Here is an 8,666-nt window from a genome sequence, read left to right as displayed (position 1 = left end):
CATATGAAAAAATCTTAACTAGTTAATAGAATTAGGCAGTTAAAGTTGTAACTGTTTGTGTCCCAATTTTAAAAAAATTGGGACGCGAATGCCTAAAACTTGGGACACCAATGCATGTATTGGTGTCCCTTCCTTTTGTATAAATATAATCATCAATCAATAAAACAAGACACATATTTCATTCTAACACATGTAATGGACGTCAAGTTTGAATCAAGTCAAGAGTGATCCTCAAAAAAAAAAGGAGTTGATTCATAGTTCAATTTTTCTGAGAATTCAAATTAACTTTATTCAATCTGTAAAACCTGATATGACATATATAAACACATAACTAATCAGTGTGAATTCTCTCAAACTTCTACAAAATGGTTTTGACTGTTTTTAAACTAAATGATCATGCCCCAAATTTAGGTTCGAGCTAGGTAGGTGAAATATAATCTATCAATGTATAAATATTATATTTGGGTACCTGAATGTAAAATAACACATAAATTTCCATGAGTATACAGCAGCTATAATTTCACCATATAAAAACTACATGGTTTTGCCAATTTAAGAATAGAGAGGAAAAACACTTCAAAAACCGAACAGGCTCATAAACAAATAAACAAATATCAAAGTAGTTTCCAAAAAATATTTTTAGTGCATGCTTCATTAAAATTTAGTTTTGAGCATTCACACTATTTTAAACAAGGGCGATTAATGGTAAAACTAATGCGAGAAATGCATGGGCGATATGCAAGAAATTCTGTCAAAGGAAATAAAATATGCTTATATTACATCATGATTACAAGGTTTTACACCCCGGGTCATTATAAAACATCCCAGTGAAAATCTCCTAACGGTAATTATGGCTCAGTACCTAAATCTCTTGAGTTGAACTTGCTTTGCCATATTGTTTAAACAGAAAACAAAAATGACAACAGGAGCGTATGGACATGAAATTTCCGAAGGGAGAAGAATCATCAGCGTCTATGATGGCCATACTATCAAAACGAGAACCCATTCTTGACAAAAATGGATGGCACTGGAGAATACATTTGTATAACTACCTCCCTCTTCTTCCGGAAGCAGAAACTGTATTGTTTACCGAATCTACAAATCATGGAAGAGGCGCCTGATATGCTCAACAGTGGCAGGCATCAATGTCACGGGGCACCTTTTATGCTGTAGAACAAAGGAACGACAATGTCACGTTGTAGGGATGGTACGCAGCAAAATGGGCTGCTTTAAATGGCTGGTTTAGTAGAATATCTACCTGAGAGACAGACTTAAATATGCAGCTGTAGCAGAAAACAAAACCAGAAACAGAGAGAACAGAGGGGTTATTGCGCTTCTGGCAGCACAGAGGGCACAGCGTTCTGTCAGGTTGCAAGGGAAGTCCATCTTTAGCAACCTGATGAAAACAACATCGTAAACGACTATTAGGGCTACAGATGTGTACTATAAAAGCAACAAGGCGATAGCATCCTTGTGAAACCAGGAGTTCTGTTCACAATCAAAACAATGCTGCCATGGATTGTTACTCAGGTGTCAGAGGAGATATACCTTTGGTAGTGGAGGAGGAGGAGGTGGGGGATATACAGTTGGAGCTGACATTCTTTCTTCAGCAGATTCATACCACCATTCCATCATCTAGATAGGATCACCAGAAAGAGAACGTTAAGTGTGGCTCTACGGTGGAATCGCTACCGCAGGAAGAATGCGAAATTACAGGTTAAGAGAGTAAGAAAGGACATCAACATACTACCTCCATTTCACAAAGGTTGGCGTATTTTGTTTCGTTAAGACAAACCTTTGACCAATGATAACTCTGTTAGTATGTGTTTTACATACATGAAATTTATATCCATAGATTCGTCTTTAAAAGTTCTTTCTAATAATCATGATTTTGTATCATATATTTTACATATTAATAGTGTAATTCTTGGTCAAAATATTGTTTTAACGAAACAAAATACGCCAACCTTTGTGAAATGGAGGGAGTAATTAGAACAGAACTTTAAGATCCAAGCATTCATCTCAGAAATGTTACTCCTCTACCCAAACTCTTCTGAGAGAATGTTGATACAAGTGAGAGAACCTTGAAAGATTTTAGTCTTGTGTTCCTAAGGTGAAAATTTGAACTAACCTTGAAAAAGAAGACTGCGGCGATTAAACCAGTTTGTGCATAATCTAGAGTCGTGTACATACAACTAAGGAACACCCTCTGCACAGTCTGCAGAACATGTAAAAATACTGTTGGTGAGTAATGAGTAGACAATTCATACTTGCCAGCAATCCCACTATAAAATAGTGTCTTGATACTTTCCTACCTTCAACCATGGAGGACCACGAAGTCTCTCGAGTTCACGATTTCTAATCCTTGCTATCCTAGAAGATGAATCCATCTACTTTGTCAAGAGAAAGCACGTCAGCAGAATAATCATATCTAAAACATGGAAAACAGTAAATGATTGTGTCATCTAACAATGCTTCATGCTTCCTCTTATTAAAAAGGGATGGTTATCAATTAAGAAAATCCAATGTAACAGATTAGAGAAAATGTATGTCTCATGATAATAAGTTCTAAAGCATGCTTCAGTATACGTTATAGTAAGTGCTAACCAGTAATATCTATGAGCTAACGCAGATGGGTAAGCATTATACCAGTTCTTGTCCAGTAGCACGACAAACATGAAGCCCAAGCACATGAAGTCCTGGACCATAAAATTTAGTAGCATCCAACAGATACAGCAACTGGTAAGCAAATGAAAGGCCTGCAAATCAACATACACCATAATTAAGTTTGTGTTACCGACATGAAACAAGCAGAGAAGCAACACAAAATTATTTGCTTACAAGCTTTTAAGCAGGACAAATCGAACAAAGTCTACTCGCATTTCAAACTAATAGATTGACCAAGAGAAGGCAGGTCATACAAAAGTAACGAAACAACACAAAACCAAAATGGATTGGCAGTTGTTTAATGGTCTTACATAAGAACACTAGGAATGAAACAAGCTCTCCAAAATTATTAGTTCTAGAACAAAGCTTTGGACTAACTTCTGATTTATACAAGATGTTTAGGCATGTGAGCAATGGATAAACCTTCATTGGTCGCATGAATCCATGGATAAGAAACACCTATTAGTGCCGCAAAATTCGTCTTAAGACGTGCCAAATGTGATACTTCTCGAGTAGTACTCTCAGCTTGCGCTTGAGAAGTCTCCCCTTGTTGATCTAACGCACCAGCTTCATCGAATCTAACCTCACCCTGATCCCACAGGCTTGCCTGCAACCTTGCTTCCCTTTCTTTGTTATATATGGACTGCAACTTTGACTTGAAATATGGTAAAATAACCTACACAGGTATATAGAACAGTCTAGCATAAATAGAAGAAATAATCCAAAACATAACTATTTCATCATTTGATACATATTTGTCTGTATGAATTTACATGTCTTATCTACATACCTTAATAAGGCCAAAAAAATATTAGATGGTTCAATTCTACGCAACACAGTATATGCAGATGTACATGGCCTACTGGGAAACTTCGAAAGTGTATTGTAAAAAGCAGAACATCACAGCTTCACAAAATATGAGCTGCCGATTAAAGCAAGATATCATATTTTAAGATTTGAGACGCCACCGTATATAAAGTTACATCCAGCACACTTTACACAAGTACATTAGGGAATTGGGGCTGAATATGCCTGAAATCAGGACATGGACTTCAGCATGATACATGTATGAACATTGTGAAGCTAAGGTAAATAAAGTTGTGTCCCAGCACATGCTAAACAAGTACTTTTCCGTGGGTATTCTGAACAAATACATTAAAGGGCTTAATAAGCCTGCAATAAGGACATGGACCGATTATCAGCAGCATAGTGTAAAATAAAAACAAAAATAATATTTTACATGTATTATAAGAGTTAACTACGTCAGAAGAAGCATTTAGATCGCAAATATCATAACCAACGATTAACAGAACAACTTCATGAGTCAAGACTGAAACCCATAATTCTTATCTGCACTCAGCTTTTTGTTTGGTATTTCTGTCAGAAAAAAGAAAAACTGCAGTTGGAAGGACATATGGATCATGGATGTTCAATTGTTCATATCTAGAATGCTAGTGAGGTACCCAGGCAGTGATGGCTACAGATAAACAAGTCAGTTCAAAGTTCAAACTACAAAAGCAGCTCATGGCACATAAGCATTGCAAGATCACACGAGGGTTTAACACGTGGGGATTTTTGTTTCTAAGTGTTAGCCTGATACATCCCAAATTTAATTAATGTGTTTAGTATATGAACCAACCTAGTAAAGTTCCGGTAATAGTTACTCATAGACTATAGCAAAAAGATCAGCACAAGTCAAACTATGTAAACCCAATAAATATCAAAGAAAGCATAAAGTTGCAGGAAATTACTTCAAATTAAATTATGCGAGGGGGCATCATACCAAAAAGACAACAGAGAGGGTTTTTTGGCGCCTCCTTAGTGCAGAGTCATAGGCCTTGTCGCTGGATTCAGTGCCAGGACTAGATCTCTTCACTGCGACCTTAACAGGTCTCCGTCTGAGACCATATAATGACTCTGAGAAAGAACCGTCTGAAAGAAATATAGAGGAAGGTTATAATCAAATACAATCACTATAGAAAAAAGTTAATAATATGATCACTTAAGTTTGTTGGTGAAACGAGAAACTAGTTTCATTAGTAATATTATTGCACTACTACAACTAGGAAAAAAAGATTGAAGGAGCAATAGTGAGCTATTCAATATAGGGGGTACTACTACAACTAGGAAAAAAAGATTGAAGGAGCAATAGTGAGCTATTCAATATAGGGGGTATCCCATGGGAGGATGAGCAGGTCCATCTTGAAAGTGGACAGGATCATCCAAGATGTGGAATGATCCTAGAGCTGGCAATGGATCAATGCCCAAATCCAAAGACAAAAAGTCCAACTAATAATCCAAAATATTTGCTATGGTCCTTATCCTACCAAACACACTTAAATTAATGTCAAAATCCAAACACACAATGCCCACAAATATCCAAATCCAATTGGAGTTCAGTAGCAAGCTAATCATCATCTTCGCTCGGGTGCTTCACCATAGTTGAGGAGAAAGTTAGTGCATGGCCCTCTTCCTCCTCGTTTGCCAAAACGCCAGGGCCAGAGCTTCCCACAGCTCAGCGCAAGGCGGCAAGGTGATGTACCACCGATGCAACAATCAAGGCCCCTCCAACGATTTCTGAGAGAGAAAAGCAGCTGATCCGGATTTCAAAAGGAAAAAAAGCTACCGATTTCAGTCCCTGATTGGGCTCAGGAAGAGGATTCACAGTTCGTTGATGTTCCGGAGAAGACACCAGCTCTCCGCCATCGACACGATACTTTAAGACAACGAGGCAGCGACTAACGTGTGGGACAGAAGGTAGCTAGCTGAAGGGGAGACAGAGGGTTGATGCAGGATGCTGGGACAGGGAGCCAACGGCCAACACACCACCGCCGGCGCCGCGGTGGATGTGAGGTCTGCCCGAACGTGAAGTTGCCAGAGGCAGCGCACTGTGTATCCAATGGGTGTTGGATTTCACGGTTATTATGATGTCCAAGTCCAAAATACTAGTTGGACCTTCCACTTATGGATGGCCCGTCCAATAAGATCCATCACACTTCAGGTCCAAAGCCTGTTGGACTGAACATGTCCAATCCCACCTCTACATGAGCCTGTTCCACAAGTACTAGTAATTTGTTCCATTTGTGGAATGAGTGAGTCCTAAAGTGGAGCCATTCCAGTAACCAAAAATTAACTTGTTGGATCCATGCTTTCGACAACCAAAATAACTTCTTGTGGGATACTACAGTTGGGTACCCCAGGATGATGCTATATTGGTAATTTGGTATGCGGTGTATTAAAAAGTTTACTAATCCGCTGCATAGTTGTATTGGATAAGAAAAAACAGCTCAAGATCGTTACTACATACATAATAATACGTTTCCACTTATTTCCATTCCAATCTTCATATTACTAATGTTGCAAAAGAAGATAATTTTCAGGGGGAAAGAATATTTCAATACCTGTTGTTCGTAGACTGTGGGACTCAAGGACAGCCATTAACAAAGCAAAGAATTCATCTTCATAGTCTAAAATGTTATGCAAGAATGGCCTTCTCAGTGCAAAAACCTGAAAAAAATAATAGTAAATTTGAAATCTATAGAAGGGTTATGACAAACATAAATTAACTACACAGAGAGTGATAAGTTTGGAGGAGAGAAACATCAGTTGGAAAAATGACTACTGCATGTCACAACAGGTAAAATTTTGTGGCATTAATAAAAAAACCGGAAACATAACACGTAGTGTTGAAATATCAAGCCACCTTTCTCACAAACAGCCCTCAGCAAAAGAACACTTTACCGCCTGGGAAACACTCACATTGCGTTGATATAATAAATTGTCACTTGACTTTTGAAGGGGGTATGTTTTGCAAGGTAAAGTTCATGCATTGCTATGTGCGATGCATCCTAAATAAATTCCTGTGACCAAACAAAGTCAAAGATTTTCTTCAGACAAATCAAAGAATCTGGATTGTAAAATAAATAATGCAAGTCGTAATTTCTAAGATAAAAAGAATTAATCAACTTTTTTAAAATATAGCCCATCCATCAGTTAAGTGCAGTCTGCAGCTGAAAACAAACACCGCGAAAATGCTCTGTATGAACATATCCATAGATAAGGAACCAAAGATGTCTAATTGTCTATGGACATGAAGCAATCAAATCGCCACAAAAGCCAACCACCATGAAACTATGCATCAGCACTTATGCCTTAAGGTACCTAATCAGATATTTGTACGCGGAGTCCTGTTGCAAGTGGTTGTTTTGGGTATTTTTCTGGCCTGCCCATTCTACCGAGTACTTTCAAATTGTTATGTGGGTTTATTTGCCACTGCATCTCGGCTCCTATCTTCTAAAACAAAAAACTCAGCTCCTTGCCTAACTGTTGGGTTCCATGAGTGCTATTGCGAAAAAGGCACAATCTACATAATGATCCATGCAAGCTAACAAGCATACTAATTCAAGTCATCGAATGCATTCTTCAGTTACATTAAATTATAAGCTCCCTTCATCTTCGAACATATATAGATGACGACCCAGCTAACATTGTATCCTAACATACTGGATAGCACCATGTGAGCTCAACGCCCCTGTTTAAAAAAGAAAGACAACGTGAACTCGATTTCACTACTACACACATAACCATGAATTCACCCAATTCATTGCATCTAGTCAGACAACATAAGAAAACCATAATAATACTAGCTTCCAAGTTCGACAGCAGCAGAAGCAAAAATTGTGTACTACTAGCTTCCATGATTAACTGTATTCCGTGGCCTGCAGCAATCGATCAAATGAAAACACAAAAAGAACTGACAGTCTCCAGTCTCCAATCATCTCCAAGCTAGATTGCTAGTAGTATACAATGCCAACGTGCCAGGAGACATTATCAAAACTGTCATAAACATCCCACACACGTGGCCCGATTACAAGCAACTAGTTAACCAAACTGGATCGAGGAGCACAACAACTTGGATCGAGTCGCACAGGAGGCGAGGTTCCACTTACCCCGAGCGAGTAGGTGAGCGCGGCGCGGAGGCTCGCCGGAAGCTGCTGCGCCGCCGACATCTCGAAGAAGGTCGGGCGCGCGCCCTGCCCTCCCACCTGGAACAGCATCGTGCCGCCGCCGACCTCCGGGGGCTTGTGGGGGGGTAGGGTTAGGCCTCGAGCCTACGGTTCAGACAGCCGCTGCGCGGCGAGGTCGAGCGGCGGAGCTGTATTCCGGCGGTTAACCGCGGGCTATTGGTGGCGCTTTTGTGTTGCCCTGGGCGTCCACGGCGGTGAGCAAAAGGAGAGGCGAGGCGCAAAAGAGAAGTTGTGACCTCACCGTCTCACCGAGAGGGAGACGGGTCGGGGACGTGAGGGAGACGAGACTGCGGTTGTCTGCAAGCCGGGCCGATAAACGACCGTGGTTCCTTCCTGCTCCACAACAAGGCCCAAGGAGAAACATAAGCTGCGGCCTAAATTCACGGTTTCTTCTTCTCTTTTTTCTCTCTCTCCAGTGGGCTGGGGCTGGGAAGACGGCAATTTTACCGTCAGAGCAACTCCATCCGGCCCCCCTAAACAGGTTTGGGAGGTTTCGGCGCGAAAATTTGGACCAAGTCGGTCTTTCCAATTTATTTATTTTAGCCGGCGCAGCCCAAAAAGTTAGCCGACGCCCTCAGGCTGAACCTAGCCTAAGGGGAGGCGAGCGGGGGCACCGGCGTCGCGTTTTATGGCGTGGGCCCGCCTTGTCAGCGTCATTTAGTGCCCTCACCGGCTTCGGCATTAATTGACCTTCGCAGGCGAGTTATGCTGGTCGCCGGGTCGAACCGCCACCCAGTCCTGTCGGCTTTCACGCGGCACGCCCCCTCGCATTCCCAACGCCGTTTCCTACCGCGTTCACACCCCCGGCGGCCTACAAAAGGCAGCGCCGTCGACCTCGCCATTCATTCACCTCGGCCATCTCCTCCCTCGCCTTCTCTCCTCTCTCTCCCTCGCCCTCGATGCCATGGCCCATTGGGATGAGCGCCGCTGGCTCCGCGTCGACGAGGCCGAAGCTATCCGGGCAGCGGGCTA

At 41.2% G+C, this 8,666-nt stretch overlaps 1 protein-coding gene across 1 annotated transcript; it reads right to left on the bottom strand.

The window, feature by feature from the left end:
- Window positions 1–746: 746 nt before the first annotated feature.
- On the bottom strand, window positions 747–7,989 carry LOC100830228 (peroxisome biogenesis protein 12). The gene is made up of 10 exons (XM_003573979.4): window positions 7,617–7,989; window positions 6,069–6,174; window positions 4,451–4,599; window positions 3,091–3,343; window positions 2,650–2,759; window positions 2,316–2,390; window positions 2,132–2,218; window positions 1,549–1,635; window positions 1,259–1,396; window positions 747–1,167 (listed from the first exon to the last, which is right to left on the bottom strand). Exons 1-10 carry the CDS (start codon window positions 7,722–7,724, stop codon window positions 1,096–1,098), a joined length of 1,185 nt encoding a protein of 394 aa, XP_003574027.1. The 5' UTR covers window positions 7,725–7,989; the 3' UTR covers window positions 747–1,095.
- Window positions 7,990–8,666: the final 677 nt, after the last annotated feature.

The sequence above is a fragment of the Brachypodium distachyon genome, chromosome 3 (genome assembly GCF_000005505.3).
Source record: "Brachypodium distachyon strain Bd21 chromosome 3, Brachypodium_distachyon_v3.0, whole genome shotgun sequence".
Lineage (NCBI taxonomy): Eukaryota > Viridiplantae > Streptophyta > Magnoliopsida > Poales > Poaceae > Brachypodium > Brachypodium distachyon.
Note: the sequence above shows the minus strand (reverse complement) of the source record. Positions and strands in the feature narration are given on the sequence as shown.

Coding starts and splice junctions, on each gene's coding strand:
- LOC100830228 (XM_003573979.4), bottom strand. CDS start 7,724: ATGCTGTTCCAGGTGGGAGGGCAGGGCGCGCGCCCGACCTTCTTCGAG. Junction 4,600..6,068: donor CCACAGTCTACGAACAACAG/GTATTGAAATAT, acceptor TATTTCTTTCAG/ACGGTTCTTTCTCAGAGTCA. Junction 2,391..2,649: donor GTGCTACTGGACAAGAACTG/GTATAATGCTTA, acceptor TTGACAAAGTAG/ATGGATTCATCTTCTAGGAT.